This window comes from Micropterus salmoides, unplaced genomic scaffold (assembly GCF_014851395.1).
Source record: "Micropterus salmoides isolate LMB-PRFRI ecotype aquatic unplaced genomic scaffold, ASM1485139v1 Ms_hic_scaffold_7, whole genome shotgun sequence".
Taxonomy (NCBI): domain Eukaryota; kingdom Metazoa; phylum Chordata; class Actinopteri; order Centrarchiformes; family Centrarchidae; genus Micropterus; species Micropterus salmoides.
In genome coordinates this window covers 22,947,519-22,966,898 of record NW_024044459.1, presented here as the reverse complement: position 1 = coordinate 22,966,898, position 19,380 = coordinate 22,947,519, and the positions used below count along the sequence as shown (strand labels likewise).

At 39.6% G+C, this 19,380-nt stretch overlaps 1 protein-coding gene across 1 annotated transcript; it reads right to left on the bottom strand.

Annotated features, from left to right (window-relative positions):
- Positions 1-2,810: 2,810 nt before the first annotated feature.
- slc1a3a (solute carrier family 1 member 3a) lies at positions 2,811-18,473 on the bottom strand. The gene is made up of 10 exons (XM_038703553.1): positions 18,306-18,473; positions 17,530-17,818; positions 16,286-16,423; positions 9,953-10,157; positions 9,634-9,676; positions 7,033-7,301; positions 6,692-6,925; positions 5,935-6,129; positions 5,391-5,525; positions 2,811-4,855 (listed from the first exon to the last, which is right to left on the bottom strand). Exons 2-10 carry the CDS (start codon positions 17,711-17,713, stop codon positions 4,648-4,650), a joined length of 1,611 nt encoding a protein of 536 aa, XP_038559481.1. The 5' UTR covers positions 17,714-17,818; positions 18,306-18,473; the 3' UTR covers positions 2,811-4,647.
- Between the last annotated feature and the right edge of the window lie 907 nt (positions 18,474-19,380).

Here is a 19,380-nt window from a genome sequence, read left to right as displayed (position 1 = left end):
TGTTTACAGTAGGTTGTAAATTCTGGCGGAGAGAAAATATTATATACACACATAAACAAACCATTATTACAGTTTTATGGTCCATGTAATTACCACAAATATCTATTAAACCACTGTAGGACTAAATATGTTACAATTTCCTTATATTTTTTAATGAAGTTAAAGGTTTTATTATTATTATTAAATATTATTATATACTACATACTCCTATTACAATAGTTTCTGTTATGTGTGCTGTGGAGATGTAATCAGATCCTTAAGTAAAGCAATACAACAATTTAATTATTTTTTTTATTGTAAGTAAAAGTCCTGCATTATTACCATCATACCTACACTTGAAGCATCAAAAGGTACTCCTTATGCAGAATGACTCTGAATCAGAGTGCTACTGTAAAGTATTGGATTTTTATTGATGCAATAACATAACAAGCAGTATTTTAATCTTATGACAGGTTAAGTTTAACTACAATAATAACTATCTATAATAGTTCATACTTTAAAAAAGTAAATTAAAATCTTAATTTACAAAGTAACTTGTAACTAGCCGTCATACAAATGTAGTGGAGTTAAAAATACAATAGGAAACCTAGTCGCTTTCATGAAATTGTAATAAGTAAAGTACAGGTATCTTAAAACTGTACTTAAGCACAATTCTTAAGTAGGCTAAATTTACTTTATTACTTTTCACCACAGTGTGTATACTTGTGTGTTTTGTCTGGACAGGTTCATATAACATCAAGGGGTCCTGGTTTGAAGCCCTAATTCCAGCAAGGACAATCAGGGTTGGTGGGTGAAAATGACAACTGCTCTCCCCTCCAGCACCAACAACCAAACAGGCTTTGAAAACAATAGATAATAAGTCAAATTCATGTCATCATTGTAATATTTTAAAGAAGCATGGCTTTTTAAACTGGGAAAATATTGTCAAATTTGCTGATATCTTGCTTGTGCATAAAATGTTCCATGGTTTAGCCCCCCCTCCACTCAGTGAATTTGTTAAACAAAATCTTAATTCATCTACCAGAGCTACTTCCAGAGGTGACTGTAAAATACTGTAGCAGAGAAGGGTAGAAGAGTGGCAGAGTGGCCCTTTTGCTTTTGATTGGAGGTGTGGTTTGAGCAGGAGGAGATAAATTAGGCACCTGTGAGCTGGGGGGAAGGGAAGGACAAATATTTCATGCATGGAGGAGAACAGAGGAGTGAGAAGATATGGTTGCTAAATTAATCTAGTTTTGAGGCATCCTGGCCTTGGTGTGAAATTGAGATGCATATAGAAGTGCTGGAGAAACAGTGGTACCAAGAACTGGCCAGACTTAGTGAACTAAATCAGAATCAAAATCATAATCATCTTTATTTGCCAGGTATGTGTAGACATATGAGGAATTTGACTCAGTGTAAAGGAGCATAGTGCCAAGGATGCTGGAATAAATAAGTATTATGTACAGGTGTTATGTACTTGAGGTAGGTGGATTTGGTATACAGTATTTACAATATACAAAATGAACAGTATGAACAGCTCTGAAATAGAAAATGATGAATAAATAATAAGTGGTAACCAGTAAACAGGTGGCTGATTGGAGAAAGATTTACTGGGTTGTTGCACAGGAATTGTTCTTGACACTGAGAGTCAGAAATCAGCTGTACATCAGAGTGATGGCTTGTGGGAAGAAACTGTTCCTGAATCTGTTGGTAGCGCCTACCAGAGGGGAGGAGCTGGAACAGGTTGTGTCCCGGGTGAGACAAATGAGCAACAAAGGACTGTGGGGAAACTGTACTGAACCCTAGAGTGGGTGTGGAACCATGTTAACGTGCTCTTCAATCTGCTCTGTTGCAGCTTGGAGCTTCCTTGTCCGGTTGGACCGGCAAAACTAATCTTCCTTCTTGTATCTTTCCAGGCTACTCTATCCTCGTGTCCAGCTGTAGGCAGGACCTTACCTTCTGCCCCCAATTGAACTGAACTACACACACACCTACAACCTTATTCCCCTCAATGGAACTCAATTGAAACAGACTACACCCACACGCACCTACACACTCATCCCTCTCACACTAGAATGAACTAGAGTTCAATGGACCGCCTGACTTCTGATCACACACACATCCACACACGCCACTCACCCATACCTGGAACACGATACCCACAGAACTAAGAAACATTTCCTCTCTCACCGCCTTTTCCAAAGCTATAAAACGGTGGTCATTGTTTTTACATATTCCTGTAAGTATTTTACTTGTCATATTATTTGTGCTTGTCTTGTTTTGTCTGTTTATGTAATTTGTGCTTTTATATTTTATCCATGCTCCTGTGTTGTTTGCTTATGATTATATGTGTATTTTTTTTTTCATGTTTTCTGTATGCCATGTTTTAATGTTTCTTTCTTACGACATCAACCTGCTAGGGACTCCAGATGAAAATGAGTCTATGGCTAAATCTGGCTCAATTACATTTTGGACATTGTCCTTATGTTCATTAATGTGCGCTGTCCCTTTTAATTAAATAAACAAACAAACATTAATGTTACCTTAAAGATACTGCCTCCGCCCTACACTCACTAAGCTTTTCTGGGCAGCTCTTAGGTGCGAGTATGGATAGTTCCTGGGCAACAACTTCCTAATGATATGCGCAAACCATAGACTGTATATAAAAAGTGTAAACTAATTAAACAAGGATTTAAAACATTTACAGATACTCATTAACACACATTTTAGTGGCTTAGATTAGATGTTCATGATAAATGCACAACCACTGATTTCATTTTTTTTTATTTGAAAAAATTCCATGCAAGATAAAACTACAGCTATTATTCAGGTGTGTGTGTGTGTGTGTGTGTGTGTGTGTGTGTGTGTGTGTGTGTGTGTGTGTGTGTGTGTGTGTGTGTGTATGTGATTGCAGAATTCAGTCAAGAGAGACACCAGCAACTGTAAACAAAGGAACAATTCCATTTCCTCAAGTTTGGAAATTAAAGATTTGGTCCTTTTAAATCAGCCAGTTTTGCATTTGTAAAAGAAACTAGAGGGACATTAGATTGGTCATTAGGTGTGATAAGACCATGGTTACAGCCTCTTTACATACATAGTCCTCAAGTAACCTTTTACACTTTAAATCTACTATTAATTTACACATTTATCTACATTTTCTATACAAGTACATTATATTCAAAAGAATCTTCTACACAAAGCAACTTCTATGTTACATTTGTTACATATATATATATATATATATATATATATATATATATATATATATATATATATATATATATATATATGAATTAGCTCACATGCAAAACAGTACAAATTCAAGCTAGCTAAAAAAAAAAAAAGTTGGGGAATTAAGTGAAATCCATTACTTTTGAGCATGTATCCATATTATATCAAATGAAAGAATGTTAGACTTTATTATTGAAAGAATGGAGAATAGACTAGACTTTATGGAGGTTCTAGTAAAATTTTAAAATACATCCCTTACTACCATTTTACTAATTTAATATAAAACATATTTCATGCTGACTGTTTCAACCAAAGATTTTTTATTTCCATGCACTTGTTAGAGGTTGTCTGTAAGATACTGACTCACAATCATTGCTAGAATAACTATCTTTCTATTGAAATAGTATTGTATCATTGAGAGGGTTTGTAATTTGTTTGGGTATGATTTATTAAATTGTACAGAAATTTGGATAATATTTTTGGTGCGTTTTTTGGTTGAAATATATTGGCTTAAAATCAGATTTAATGACAAATTCTCAGCTGAGCAAATTTAAAAGCATGGCTGAGTGATTTTGGCTCATCTGACGGTAATGATTGGTTTGAGGTTTGAACAAAAAAAAGGCTGGATTGAGATTTTCTGACATCTTTGTTTGCCTAACAGTAGCACTTACTGGTTTGGACAGTTGGGGGAGAAAGGTTTCTATGCCTTAAGGTACAGTAAATTACATTTCTTCATTCAGTTAAAGCCTGTACACCAAATCATAGAACATAAAGCCACTAATGTCTGCACAAAGGTTTGTAAAGAGACAGCCCTTTTCCCCCAAAGAAGTTGTCCTGGTCACCCACTGTTCATGCATGTATCCAACACTTTTCACATCAGTCACCAGATAGATTTACTATCATTTCACTTACATTTTCATATACAACACCATTCAAACAAAACAAAAGCAGCTACTTTAAAGTCAGAAAAAGTCTGTGCAAGTAGGGGCTGTAATATGCTGAGGTGTTAAGACTCACAGCAATACTGGCCTCTAGTGGGTGAGATTAGGCATCACGGTTCTGAGAGGAGCTGGATGTGGCGTGCAGGCCACGGACCACCAGGCTCAAGAGTACGGTAGTTCATTCTTAATAGTAAACAGCTGGCATCCAATGGCAGGTATAGTACTTTCTGGAAGCATTATAGCACACACCCTTAGAAAAACAATGCAACAAAGAACCACTTCAAGTCTGCAGAGTGTCCCCCAGAAGGCCCACATCAGACCTCACATATTAGTGGAACATATCTTGGCTGGAATATATTCTAGCTGTAGATCAATGTAATTTGAACCCTCCAATCTTGTGAGAGGAAAGTTAAGAAGAACTTAGTTAAAACCATGGTTCAGTGCAGTACAATGGTTTTCCTAAGAATGTATGCAACCTTGGTCAAAAATCTGGCCCCTACATCTTGGTCTCGCTGTCAGCCGGCCTGTCGTTTTCATACTCATTCTCCTGGGAGATGAGCTGGTATGGCTTCTTGTCTGCCTCCTCCACCACTGAGTTGCCCACTTCGGGATCCTTTTTCTGCAACTCGTGGCGCGACAGGTGTTCCACTATACCTGCACCAATGGAGTCTCCGAGGACGTTGGTGGTGGTGCGCAATCGGTCCCTGAGGAAACACAGGGAACAGGTAGTGGGAACAAGTGGTAGGGAACGTGGAAAGGGAAGAAAAGAAACGACACAAGATGAAACAAGAGTAGACAAAACAAAACAAGACAAGACAAAAAAGACAAGAAGAGAGAAAAAATATTAAAGCTACGTGGAATGTCTGTAAATGTGTGTAGCCTATATAACAAATATCGTTAGAAAACTGGAGACAGTTTTATCACTCCAGACAATCTTCAAACCACATGAAACACAGCCAGTAGCTAAGAGAAGTTAGAGCCTTGCACTGGGATTGGCTGCCAACTGAATAAAAAACAGATGGATTGAGGGCCATGGAATTTGAAGGGAGTGTCTGGAAGCTGTCATGTAGTCCACTCAAGTGTACACGGCACACCAATTTGATCCCCTTCAACTACCATAAAGTCCTCCTGGGTGGAACTTGAATTGAATTCATACCACACGGTGGTAGTGCTGCTTGAGGAAAATGCTTGACTAGATCATATTGACTTTCACATTTTAAATCAATAGCCAGTACTTACAGGAACCAATCAACGGCAATGATGAGCGTGATGTCATCAGTGGGCAGGCCTACAGACGTTAGCACTATCACCATTGTGACCAATCCTGCCTGAGGGATTCCAGCTGCTCCGATACTGGCTGCTGTGGCTGTGATACTGATGGGGGAAACGTACAAAAAAAAGAGGCAGATGAAGAGAAGTTTGAATGGTCTTCATCTCAGTGCAAATGAGACCTGTCCCAGTATTGACCTCTGGATCATTGCTTGGTTGGTAGACTCACTTAGATTCATTTCCCTTGACTGAAATACTGTCTCCATCTAGTCAAATACTGAGACCAGTGGTTGAAAAGTCATTAAAGCTGTAATCTTTTGAGGCTTCACTTGGGATAAGTAGTATATCTCATCATAATGATAGACAAATATACTAGCAATATTCTCCTGCACATCCAAAAACTGAGTCAGTTCCCAGAGCACGCAAGATTTACTGAATCAAATCATTCTGGGTCCATAAATTCTTGTATTAATAAATGTTTTGTTGATGTGCAAGCATTCTGCACATCACATACCTGATGGTGAGAATCTGTCCAAAGTTAAGGTCATAATCATTGACCTGAGCGATAAAGATGGCTGCCAGGGCCTCATACAGAGCTGTGCCATCCATGTTTATGGTGGCGCCGACAGGGAGCACGAAACGGGTCACGCGCTTGTCCACCTTGTTGTTTTCCTCCAGGCATTTAAAAGTGATGGGCAATGTGGCAGAACTTGAGGGAGAGAGGGAGGGTGAAAAAAACACAGCAAAGCAGAAACCGGGAAAAATCAAGCCAGTTTCCTAGACATTATGGTAAATCGGTGAATTGCTGCGACTGTTTTAACACTGACCAGTTGATTAGAGTGAGCAATATATCATGCTTATCAGCACTCATCATCTACGATATTCAGGGAGGCTGAGTGCATACTAAGGTCTAAAAACATTAACCCTCCTTTTTTAAATCTGCACAATATCCAGATAAAAAATAATCCCAAATTTGATCTGAATAAACCATTATTGGGACATAATTACAGCATTTGGAGGCAACTGGTTGGTTTGCGGTTTGCCATAAGAATTACTGTTATCCATTTGTGTTTATATTGATCTATTTAGTAAGTTTTATTGTTTATGATGAAAACAAAAATAAAATTCTGTATATGCGAAACTTTATTATCACTTGTTGTACAATAAGCACAACTAGCAACGCAAATTCTACCTAGACCTTGACCCTTCTTACCAGTCTCTGAGATTTTGAGTTGGACTTCAATTTAGTAACACTTAACCTAATCGCTTACCTAGAGGATGTTCCCAGGGCAGTGATGAGTGCCTGCAACAGCCCAGCGATGAAAACGAATGGGTTCTTCCTGGTGACGACGAAGTAGAGCGTTGGCAGGACAATGACAGCGTGGATGAGCAGGCCACAAATGACTGTAATTGTGTACATTCCCAGCTGGCCACCCATGGTTGAAATGTCATCCATCTCCACGATCTTACCAGCAATCAGGAACAATATTCCGATAGGGGCATACCTGAGGATCGATGAGTGTTACTGCGAATTTGTAATTGTTAAATGCAACACTATACATTAACTACCTCTACCCATCCATCCATCAATCCATACCCTCCTGGTACTTACCACATAATTATGGCAACCAGCCTCATGATGGCTTCATTGAGACAGTCAAAGAAGTCCTTGAGGGGCTGTCCCTGTTCCCTCATGCTCCCGATGATTAGACCGAAGCACATGGAGAACACCACCATGCCCAGGGCATTGACTCCATTAACTGCCCCTGGCACTGGGATCATCTCCTCCCGGGTTATCGTCTGGTTACCATTTAGTGTGAATATCGTGTCATTCACTTTCATTTCCACATGGACTACTCTCTTGGCGTACTGTGTCTTGAACTGGATATTAAGAAAGAACGAGGGTGGGTTGAATAGGAGTTAATACCTGGAGCAATAACATTTTTATAAAGCCTTTAAGATTCAGGGTAATTGAACATAACTTGTTGAATAATTAGAAAATGTGTCTCCAAAACAGACTTCCGGGATAACATGTTAAATTCTTTTCCATAAAATGTACAAATGGATCAAGATTATTGTGAACAGTATAGATGCTTGACGTAATCACTTAGGACGTCAGAATGCAGTTATTTGTTTGTGCTTTCAAGTTCCTGTATCACCATCTGCTACAGAAAATGTCACAATCTAAAATGTGTTGGAATGAGTAAGTGAAAGTTGCACTGAGACAAGGTTATAACAACTCGGCTGGATCATTAGGTGCCCATGAAAACAGCTCCAACCCTGTTTGAAATGATTGGAAAACCAACCAAGTGAAAGTATGTAAGTATAATCAGGAAAATGTACTTAACGATTTAAAAATAAAAATAATGCAGAAGAATATCTCCTGTGACTGTTAATATAATATTATATCATGAGATTATTATTACTCATGCATTCATGCAAAAGCAGAATTTTATGGCTGTAGGTTTGTATTGGACTGCAATAAATGATTATTTTCATTATGAATTCATCTGCTGATTGTTAATTGATTGGTTGTTCTGAATTAATTAATTAATTAATTAAATTCTGAAACTAGTGAGAAATGCTCACAAAGTTACCCAGAGCCCAACCTATTTATTTCAGTAATTCCATTCAAAAAGTGAAACTTGGATATTATATTCATTCTTTATACACAGACTGATATATTTCAAATGTTTATTTCATTTAATTTTGATGATTATAACTGACAACTAATGAAAACCACAAAATCAGTATCTCAGAAAATTTGAATATTGTGAAAAAAAAATATTGAAGACACCTGGTGCCACACTCTAAACAACTAATTAACTCAAAACACCTGCAAAGGCCTTTAAATGGTCTCTCAGTCTAGTTCTGTTTGCTACACAATCATGGGGAAGACTGCTGACTTGACAGCTGTCCAAAAGACAACCATTGACACCTTGCACAAGGAGGGCAAGACACAAAAGGTCATTGCTAAAGAGGCTGGCTGTTCACAGAGCTCTGTGTCCAAGCACATTAATAGAGAGGCGAAGGGAAGAAAAAGATGTGGTAGAAAAACGTGTACAAGTAATAGGGATAGATTCACAAAGAGTGGACTGCAGCTGGAGTCAGTGCTTCAAGAACCACCACGCACAGACGTATGCAAGACATGGGTTTCAGCTGTCGCATTCCTTGTGTCAAGCCACTCTTGAACAAGACACAGCGTCAGAAGCGTCTCGCCTGGGCTAAAGACAAAAAGGACTGGACTGCTGCTGAGTGGTCCAAAGTTATGTTCTCTCATGAAAGTAAATTTTGCATTTCCTTTGGAGGAAGAGAGGAGAGGCACAGAATCCACGTTGCTTGAAGTCCAGTGTAAAGTTTCCACAGTCAGTGATGGTTTGACCAACTTTATGGAGATGCAGATTTAATTTTCCAACAGGACTTGGCACCTGCACACAGTGCCAAAGCTACCAGTACCTGGTTTAAGGACCATGGTATCCCTGTTGTTAATTGGCCAGCAAACTCACCTGACCTTAACCCTATAGAAAATCTATGGGGTATTGTATAGAGGAAGATGTGATACGCCAGACCCAACAATGCAGAAGAGCTGAAGGCCACTATCAGAGCAACCTGGGCTCTCATAACACCTGAGCAGTGCCACAGACTGATCGACTCCATGCCACGCCGCATTGCTGCAGTAATTCAGGCAAAAGGAGCCCCAACTAAGTATTGAGTGCTGTACATGCTCATACTTTTCATGTTCATACTTTTCAGTTGGCCAACATTTCTAAAAATCCCTTTTTTGGATTGGTCTGTATAATATTCAAATTTTCGGAGATACTGATTTTGGGATTGTCATTAGTTGTCAGTTTTAATCATCACAATTAAATGAAATAAACATTTGAAATATATCAGTCTGTGTGTAATGAATGAATATAATATCCAAGTTTCACTTTTTGAATGGAATTACTGAAATAAATCAACTTTTTGATGATATTCTAATTATATGACCAGCACCTGTAGTTGCCAATTAATTTTTTGTCAACCGACTAGTTTCAACCGTACTTAATAGTTTAATTTCTAACAAAACATAATTTTATAAACTCTTCATATGTTTTGTGTGTAAAAAGCATAATTTGTAAAGTAACTACTACAGCTGTTTCAGTCAAGGAATAAAACATTTCATGTAACTGCAGGACAAGGGGAGAGAGAGAGGATGTGGTGGGAGAGTTACCTGTTTGGTGCAAGCCTCCACAAGGTTAGGAGGAAACATGTTTCTAGAAAACACAACCACAGAGGTACATTTTTGTTAGGATTAAGAAATTACTTACAAATTAGAAATGCACATGACTAAAAAAACTACAAACAAACTACATACAATGTATAAAATGTTAACGCCATTGATTTGCATCCTTCAAATTTTCCAAATCTTTCACTCCATCAGAGTGATCAGTATCAAAAGAGGTCAACAAATAAGGGGTCCTGATTATTGTTGGCAGAATGATACGAGTGTGTTTGGTTGTTCAAGGTTCATAAGGTGTGTGTGTAGGTACCTGATAAGGTCCAGGAAGGCATCAGCAGGGCTGACCTGCTCTACCTTCTGCTGCTTGGTGAACTCCTCCCTTGATCCTTTTCCAGGGTGAATAATGAGCACCATGACGATACCGATGAACACAGCTATGACGGTAGTGGTGGTATAGTAGACCACTGCCCTCATACCCATTTTACCAGAAGCACGGCTGTCAAGAGCGGCCATACCTGAAAAGTACATATCATATGAATTAATGTATATCAGTACTGCAGGCTTCATCCTCCAAAGAGTTTCTCAAGTAAGTATTTATCCTCTGGTACTTGTACTCTTACTTGTATTATGAGAAGTGTGGGGAGACTTTTATGCTGTATGAATTCCAAACAGTTCCTTTATAGGGAGCAGCAGTGCTATAAGCATATAGTGCAATTAGCAGCTCCATGTGGCATTATTTAAATTAGCCACATTACCAGTCACTGAGCAGTGTGTGAATGACTCATTAATTCTTTCACCAATTGTCAAAGATTGCCTACTTATTAGCATAAAGAGACTGAGGGCATATTTTAAAAATATAAAAATGATCTCAGAAACAAGTTTTTTGGTGTTGTTTTTGTATGTGAAAAAAACCCATCAAACATCCCTATGTGCATTTACAGTTAGCCTGTGCTGTGCTGTAATTATAGGTGGAATACACCCACTTGGATTATCTGCCAAACTATCTGTGACAACAAAGAGAAAGATACAGCAAGAAAGATACGGCAAGAAACACGATCTGATTCTGACCTTTACTGGTGGAAAAACAAAACACCTACTGTACAACGCCCAGGGCCAGACCTACCATACAACATCTGTCTACATACTGTTTATTTATATACACATTATATATTCCAAATAATAGCTGCAGGGGCAAAAGGTTTCACCCCAAAGGAGAGTTGGCAACTGAATATTTGTGTCATGGAGAAAAAGATACAACTATGATGTGTCCAAATTCTAAAATGGAAACTATATATATTATGAGGTATATCAAGCTAAAGGCCGAAGCACAGAAAGTAAGTGATAAACTACAACACAGGGTGACGTTTTATACCCTTACACAGAAATAGCATGATTCACAAGAAAAAGCTGATGATCAAGTTAGTTTCAGAAGGTAATGCTTTGCTCCCTGCTATGTCTGGTAATTTTTGCATTCCAGCACGGAGGGTGGAATTGTAGGATTTATGTTATAGGCCTGCTGAAAAGCCGCAAATCAATTTCAGGGTGCACGAGAAATAGAATAGAATTGATAGAGACCACTGCTGGAATAAAAACCTGGCTAAACCGTCCTCCACCGCTCTAATAGCATTAAATATACTTTGTTGGGATTTTGGTAGTAAAAAGGAAATACAGCCATTCTGGAAACAGACAAGCTGCCTCAATAGGCACAACAGTGGCATTCTATTTTCAAAGGTACTATTGTAGCCATTATCTTCATTCAGAGCTGTACAAGGCATAGCAGGCTTTATGTGATGGGAGATATATGTGTTCCTTTCATATGTGGCTGAAGTGTGTGTGTGTGTGTGTGTGTGTGTGTGTGTGTGCCTACTGCCCCTGCTTTGGCCCTCTCTGTTCCCCTTGTCTCAACATGCCCAAGACTTAAGCTTTTATCCAATTCTATTTGATCCTCTTCCTCCCCTCCTCGTCCTCCCCTCCCTCAGTTTCTTCTCTCAAATTCTTCACCTCCTCTCTCTCTCCCACCCCACTATCCCCTCCATCACTACCTCTTGTTTGGGTGCCCCCTAATACCCCTCCCCTGCTCTACCTTCCCTCCCAACCCCACATCTTGCCTGCCCCCCCCCCCCCCCCCCTTCTGACAATCCTGGGAAAACTTGTTGACTTAGGTAGCACTGCACACACACAATGATCCCCAGCCTGTTGTCTGGGCAACATCGGACGCAGCCTCACCAATTCCATCCGTTCAAAAGAACGAAAGAATCAAGGTTGAAGGAGAGCAGGGAGAATGACTTTCTTTCTCAATGTTCATCAAACACAAAAGTAGGCCTATTTTAGGGTGGAAAGTTGAAGCACAGGACATAGCAACTGCAAGAGGTCTGTCCAAAGGACAATTAACATCCACGGACGCTGGACAAAGATTGACTCCACAGTTCAGTTCAGTCATTCAATGGAGTTTAAAAGTTTAGAGCTGAATAGATTATTTATAGAAAATGTTTAGATAATCGATTTTCTAGAGCATCAGATGTGTTGATTTGCTGCTTTTCTTTGTCTCGGTAACAGTGATGAAAATGTCCTGGTAACTTTGCTTCGAGAAAACAAAGTTCGCTTTTTTTTCAATTCAGTTGGAGAGCTGTGCTACCTTTTTTATACATTGTCTCACTTTAAGGACATAGTTAACATTCGGTCTATGCTAAAATGCGCACAAGACAGCGCTTTACTGGACTCATGAAGTATTATCATCAAGTAGAATTTTTGTGCCATTCCTTGTGAGGTGCAGAGGAGCACCTCACACGAAGCAGCGGCATTTTCCCATGAGTCCAGTGTTGATATACTTTTGAATGCATTTTTCCATTTTCCAGAGACTTTATATTTAGTAGTATAGTAGTTTGTGTGAATATAACATATAATATAATATTTGTAAAATTGTTAATTCTATTTTATTGGGGTTTTTTTTGACCTACCTCATCTGTGTTTTGTAACAGTTACTGTGTTTTTATTTATATTTTATGTAAACCTCTGCTACTGCAACACTGCAACTTCTCTTCGGGGATGAATAATGTACCTATCTTTTATACTAAGCCACTAAATTTCAGGGAACGAGGGTGTTTTACACCACTCCATACTTTCTCTGGGATATCTAAGATTTCACTAAAGGCTATGCTTGACTTTAGATACTGACATGTTTAAATAAGGTTTTACATGTAGTGCAGAAAGTAAAATCATACTATATGATGCATTTTTGATTTCAGCATAAATAGTTCGACCTGGACCAACTCCAATGACTCTACATTTTACTACAAGCTACTTACACACAAAATTTTGAATCCATGAGTTTTTGGACATTTCTTTTATCACTTCTTCATTATTTTTGCCTTCTTATTGTACTTTATTTAACAAGCTCACAAAGAACCTGTCCAGTGTTTTACTATAACACCCACCTTCATCCTCGTTCCCATGTTTTCCCTGTCTTTACTCCCAGCCCTGATCTTCCCCTTGACTCCCTCCGCCTCCTGCATTCAAACTCCCCTTCTAGCAACCTCATCTCAAGTCATCCTCCTTGTTCCTCTTTTTCACTGCCCACATCCCCACTCCCTGTCTGCGGCGGTCCCTAAGCCCTCTTAAAGAAATACCTGAAGACGAAGTGGACTTGTGTGAGCTTGTGAGAACATGTGAAAGAGACATATAGAAAGAAATGTTATGGATGAAGAGGATCACTGAGGACCCTGAAGTTATCTGCTCCCTCTCTTTTTCACTGAAATCCATAAGGCATTTTCTTATAATCCCTTGATCCTTGGTTCTCCTGCTTGTCTGTCCACTGGTCTTGCTTTCCTTCTTTTCCTACCTTCCAGGGCCCCTCTCGACTTTGCTCAAACTGTTTTGATTCCCAATTCAACCTCACTTTTAGGCAGGATCAAAATTCAGAGGGAAGTCCTTTTCAACTGGGACAGCCCATTTCACAGAGAGGCAAGATTCAGCCTAAGTTGGGAGGCCACGTGTTTGCAGAAAAGAAGTCATAGGAGTTCTAATGCTCCAATGCTTATGTTATTCTCAGAGACATGCTCCAAGTCATGTATATAAAGCAATCATTGGTCTAGAAATAGAACTTACTGCAGTTACATTTAGATTGAATGACATTCGTTCTTGTAGGAAAGTTGGCTAATCCAGCCTGTGCTATGGGGATAGAAACACTGATACACGTGCCGCTAAAGAGTTAAAACACTATTCAAGATTCAGACAAGGTGTTTTCCTCGTAAGTAACTACTGGTATGACTAACTGACTTGTATAACTGACAACATAGTTTCAGAGAGAAATCAGAAAAAACTGTAGGAGAAAAAAGTGACTGGCAATAACATATGGTGAGTCAAATTTTTCATAAACTTGAGGTCTACAGCTGTGTTTCAGGCATTCGAAAATGTTTTCATGTGATGTGTCGGCTCCAAAACTTATGTAATAACTTTTTTTTCTCCTGTTGTCTTATTTTGAAAATCAAAATTCCTTTGAGACAGTGAGTTGTAGCATGTCAGCATGTGGGTTGACATGTGTCGACACAATGTGCATGCTTTGGGTGTTGTTGTGACCGCTGATGCCAGCTTCATAGGAAGAGCAAGACTACTTGTAATGTGTACATTTTACTGCTGCAGTGATTTTATTATGCAAAAGTACATTTGCATTGTGCTTACATTCTTGCAGGGTGTAATTGGTCATATTTATGTCTCATGCATGTTGGAGCCTTGAAGACATGGACATGAAGACTGGTACATTTACTGTAGTTGAATTTGCTCTCTATGTGTCAGTCCTTCCTGGCTGATGAAGATCAGTTCAAACTGGTGCTATTGCATAACAAAATGACATAAATATGAGGCATGTTATTGTTTGCAGGGTCGACTTCCCAAATCAAGCAGCACAACAGAATTACTGATCAATAATAATAGGAAATAAACAAAGAAAAACGTGATATTTAAGTCTCATTCTGGACAATGGGAAAAACATCATTTAAAGTGGCAGCACAAATATAAAATAGTGTTTGTAATAACATGGTGGTTGACTTTTTCTAGTCTAACAACAACTTTATAGCACATAACATTGCATCTGATGACATGGATAAGGGCACACACACACACACACACACACACACACACACACACACACACACACAGACACACACGCAAGAAAGGAGGCGTGTGATAGATGACTTGGCTACAGAACAACACTCTTTGTTGGTTTCCACATGTTGGAGCTGCGGTCATGTGACATGATGTCAGAGGACGCAGAATGTTACGCCCGGCTGCAGCACAAAGCAGGTTATTATTAGGCAACGTGTCCCTGTCATCCCTTAGGGAGAATGGCTTCTTGGCCTGTCAATCACTGCTCAGACACTGGACATTTGCTTACAGTGTGTCCCCCCTCCTATTGTCAGTCAGAGCTATTGACCAGTGTTTTCAGAAAACTGATAATATGTTTCATAACATTAGCTAAACTTCCACAACAGGTAGAGGCTCTGCTCAGTAACGAACCCACAGGCCTTTGCCTCTAGAAGAAAACATCCCTGCATGTCTGACTGTGTTTATGAATCATATCAATAGTTATGAATTAGCTCACTACATGCCTGGAATAGAAGTAAAAACATCAGTGTCATATGTTTGTGGTTTTCTGAAATACAGGGCCAAATACATGTGAGCTGCAGGATGTACAAGAAGTACTGAAAGCACAAAGTGACCCAGTTCACAAATTCTGAATTGCTTATTCAATTGTTACACTATAATTAAGTTGGGACTGATTTGGTCATGATGCATCAAACGCAAGACCATTACAGCATCAGTCAAGCATGTGATTAAGACCTGTACTGTAAGTTGGAAACATATCTCTCTGTCTCTCTGTCTCGCTCGTGAGGTCATGCTAACCCCATCCACCACTGGGCCCAAAACCAACAAACAGCATCGGCTGAACAAACAGCTGGCTCCCTCTTCCACTCATGAGGTACAAGTTGGTCAGTGGAGCCACAATACAACAAACAGCACTGTCACTGTTATGAACTTTATACACAAAAAACACACGCTACCTGCAAAACATTAAATGTTAATAGAGTCAGAGTACCTCCACTTCAGGCTTCAGATGCAGTTTTAAAGTAGAGGAAGGTGGATGGCTTTTTGTCTGGTGGGGGTCAGTTTCTACAGTGGCTACCAAGTGTTTGATACATTTAGAACAAAACAATGTCACACAGTCTTGTGTTAATCCTGTGTGTGCTTTTTTTGTCTATTTTTGCTTTATTTTGATGAGTGAACACTTAATTTACCGTAATGATGTTACAGCCATGTGGGAGTACTGTGCATGAACCTTGTGTGTGTGAAACATTGCCACATTTATGTTGTCAGAATTTCTGATGCAATTAATTAATCATTTCTATTTGGTTTGATCATTGCACATGTCATGACAATCATGGGAAAACATTAGCATTTGTCGGTGTTTTGAATGGAGAGTGGAATAGGTGAAGTTTAGGTTCTTCAAAATTCCAATGATTGTGTGGTGCTGTGGACGTTTTTTAAACTCTTTTCTTCTGATTTATATATGAAGTCTGTACATTTTGATGGGAGATGCATCTGCAGGCTTTGGTGTCGTGATGGCACTAAAATGGCCTGATGTTTGTACCTGTGATGAGACTGGAAACCAACAGGGGCAGCACGAGCATCTGAAGCATTCTCATCAGCAGTTCTCCAGGGAAAGAGAAGAACTTGACTTCACGGTAAGACATGTTATAAGGTCGCAGGGCAAATCCCAGGATTATGCCTGCAGAGAGGATCAGATGTGGAAGAGAATGCCAAGACGTTATTAGGAAATCTAAGTCTTTTGTGTTAAGATGACTAAACCTTAAGAGAGTCCCAGATTTGATACGTGTAGATGGATATAATCACATTGCTGGAAAATGTGGTATATATATGAATGGATATCAATACTATAATAACACTGATTCAGAATTTCAGAGTCTGAAACTAACACCTGAAACCTGAAACGGTGTAATTTTATCACGTGACTGCCTTGCAGCCTCCAGAGTAAGACACAGTGTTGTGTTTATTCATATTTCCATAGATAAAGTACAGCTGAGTCGTGCCTCTCGAGGAATGACACAGGAGAGGTAGGACTTTACTGTTTACGGGAAAAGCATGTGATTACATGATAATGGCTGGAAATATGTGTATTGTGCAATGACAATCATGGGAAAACATCAGCATTTGTTGGTGTTTTGAATGGAGAGTGGAATAGGTGAAGTTTAGGTTCTTCAAAATTCCAATGATTGTGTGGTGCTGTGGACGTTTTTTAAACTCTTTTCTTCTGTTTTCTCAACAAGCTGTTTGTCCACTGCAGCACTAATCCAGCAACAGGCCCAGGTGGCTGACCCAGCAGCCTGAAGTGAGGGATACGCCAAATTTAACAATCAATAAAATGTGTTTGTCCTGGCATGGTGTAATTCTAGCAGGGCTGTAGATGTGCAGGAGGTGGGTGGGCCTGGCTCACTTCCTACTGAGTAAGATTCAAAGGTTAATGGCAACAGGTCGAGGGTCAGCTTCAGGGTCAGATAAAGGCCAATCTGCTAAATTCATCTGAGTTCCCGCTATTCTCTTATCCGGTGCGTTTGTTTCTTCTTTCTTCCATCCTGCTCCACAGGTGTTGGTCACACGAGACTGATGGGTGTTTGGGTGATTCAGAAAATCTGGTGATTTCTTCTTTACAAAGTTTGAATGGAGGAGAGGTGACGTGGTGATAGAGGAGAGAAAGAGAGGAACAAACAAAGATTCTGCCCAATATCTTACCCATAATTTTAAATCAACACAATTTCCAATAGAGTTCAGTGTCTGAACAGTGTCTTAAGTGAACAAAATATTCTTCCCACTCACCAATAATGACTGCAGCAATGGTAAAGATCACAAAGGCATTTCTCATGAAGAATCCCTTCACATCATTCTTCGAGATGTTCTCCACTCTCTTCTTGGCCATTAGTGATCGGGACTGGATCCCGGCTCGGATCTGGTGTAGACCACTCCGGGTCCTCTGTGGGTTCTCCCCATTGCTCTGAGTCATAGCTGCCAAACTTCAACTGCTCTGAACTGTGATGGGAACACCTGCTGATTCACGTTTTTTGTACCAGTTCTTTCTCTCAGTCTCACCTCTCCTTCGGTAAGTGTTCTGATTGAGAGGGAAGGACATATTGGCAGAGTTTTGATATGTGAGCACAAAAAAAAGTTCTGTCAAATAATAAAGGTTTGTAACTTTAGCATTTTATGAGTTTTGCTGTGGATCTGTGCTCTCTACTATTCTCTAAATGAACGGACACTTTAAACCTCCATATACAATATACAGCACATACAAAGTGGATTAAATTCTAAATTTTCTATAAGAATACAGCATTTCATTGATTCTTCTGTCAATGAAATGCTGTATTCCTTGAGTGAAGAACACATGTGTTGCACCCACAACTGTGAAGGCATGCAAGGTTCCTCCATTACACTTAAGTAACCACAACACATGTGTACAGTTTGGATCTAGTGGTTATACTGCCACTGATTCACAGATCTCACACACTCATAGACACACACCGATACAGTTTCGGTCAAATGGCAAAATGCATTTGCAGAAAAATAGTAAAACACTAAGGTAGAAGTTGTTTCTGTACCTTTAGACTTGAGCAATAACTTCCTTTGGTGTAATGTCTTAGTTTCCAGGGGAAAGTTGTGGTTTAAAGCCCGATCAGTGGGAGAGGGACGGAGTGGCTCTTTGGCTGTGTGCTGTATGGTTTGAGCAACCAGCAATGAAGAGAAAGAGGAGAGGGGAGGAGAAAGGAAAGGAGGGAGCAGTGGCGGAGATGAGGGAATAAAAGAGCCAGTGAGAGAATGGAGGCGGTGCTATAGTAGAAGAAAAACTAGCGTTAGTCACTTACACAGTGTGGGCTTGTAGGGAGGTGGGGCGGGAACTAAAAAAGTGAAGTAATTTCCAGGGCGGGGGGGGGGGGCTTTACAGAGAGAGGGGAGCTAGAGGAATAATGAGCTTTCCAAGCAGGAAAAGGAGAAAGGACCTTCTTGTTTTCTTCTGTCCCTCTCTGCCTTGCTTTCAAATGGTTTTTCACGCTTGATAAGTTCAGCCTGATTGGAGATTCCTGTGGAGGGTGAGGCAACAGAGAAATAAAAGTCCTCCATTCATCAAAACAATATGGAAGTGGATTAGCCATTCATACATTGATTTTGGCACATTTCCAAGAGACACGCTCATCAATCAATCTCACTTTGCCTTCTTATGCTCCATTTTAGTATATTACACATTTACACCAGACAAAGTCCATATGGCCATCTTTCTTTTATAAAAATGGTGCAATCTTTAGTTTGTTAAGTTAAACAGGAGGGTAAATATTTGCCAAGTGGCAGTGGTGCAACTGGTGCTCTGCAACTTTTGGCTACGAAAGAAACGATTTGTGCAAATGGTCTGGAGGTTGTTTGGCAAACAACCTGACGACTGTGCTACCGGGACAGTTAGCTACACGTATTCCATTAAAACTTAATCACTATGTTTTGGCACAAGACACACAAGTGGTTAGAGGGTAAAACAGTTCCACTGAGGATGATCCAAACAACAGGCTGGTGAACAGATGATTGGCAGCAAAAATTCAGGAATTCACAGCTTGGCATGTACGATGTGTTTAATGCTGAGGGTGTGTAGGGAAATGTGTCTGTGAATGTGGGTGACTGTGTTTGAAA